This window comes from Orycteropus afer, unplaced genomic scaffold, assembly GCF_000298275.1.
Source record: "Orycteropus afer afer isolate SDZICR_OR568_19922 unplaced genomic scaffold, OryAfe1.0 scaffold00355, whole genome shotgun sequence".
In the NCBI taxonomy this organism is placed as follows: domain Eukaryota; kingdom Metazoa; phylum Chordata; class Mammalia; order Tubulidentata; family Orycteropodidae; genus Orycteropus; species Orycteropus afer.
Genome location: NW_006921942.1, coordinates 1,937,667 through 1,938,436, shown reverse-complemented (window position 1 = coordinate 1,938,436; position 770 = coordinate 1,937,667). Strand labels below are relative to the sequence as shown.

Below are 770 nucleotides of genomic sequence, written 5' to 3'. Positions count from 1 at the left end.
AGATTAGCAATATCCTTTTCAGCACTTAAAAATCCAACTTAAGAAAGCCTCTCATTGAGTCCACACTGAATTATAAATTACTAAAATTTATAGCACCAGAAAGCATTCTAAATCAGGTTGTCCACCTTAAGTGGACAGGATTTCCTAATTGATATCTCATTAAACCCCCAAATTCCACAACATCTCTATGTAGCTCACCAGCTTGTCCATTTTCAAGGTGAGTTTGAACTTCTCCCAAACAGAACCAAAAAACCTTTTACTTGAGCTGCTATCTAGAAAGATGGCATCTAAAGTGTGTTTCAATGGCTCTCAGTTTTGTGTATGGGCACCCACATGACCCCATGGCTTGCTCTCTCCTACTCAGACTGAAGAGTACACAGTGTAGTAGTTCCTTACCCAAAAAAGGCTTTCTCTGTTTTCGAGCCCAGCCGATTGCTTGGATCTTTCCTTCCGTTCCTCGAACACCAAAACCTCCTGGAACCAGCACTCCACTGCACAACAGAACAGACCACACCATGTCAACTCCCCTTTCCACCAGGCCAGCTTGGCAATACACAGCTACACGGCCATAACCTACACACCGATGCCATGAAGTTACCCCATGTGTTTTGCAGCTGGAATAGTGCTATTTAATGACTGCCAGTGAGCTGCCTGCAAACACTATGAACTTAAAAAAGTATGAGACCCTGCATAGAGAGGGAGAACAATGTGGAACAAAACTCAAAATCATTTGGAGGCAAAAAAAAAAAAAGAAGGTGGGGACCAGGTTT

The 770-nt window shown here is 42.7% G+C and overlaps 1 protein-coding gene across 1 annotated transcript in view; it reads right to left on the bottom strand.

Moving 5' to 3' along the window:
• The window catches only part of CTPS1 (CTP synthase 1), a 38,788-nt gene that overhangs the window by 13,545 nt on the left and 24,473 nt on the right, over positions 1-770 (bottom strand). The window contains exon 10 of the mRNA XM_007952711.2: positions 397-491. Within this exon, the coding sequence (XP_007950902.1) occupies positions 397-491 (95 nt within the window). The remainder of the gene's footprint in view (positions 1-396; positions 492-770) is intronic.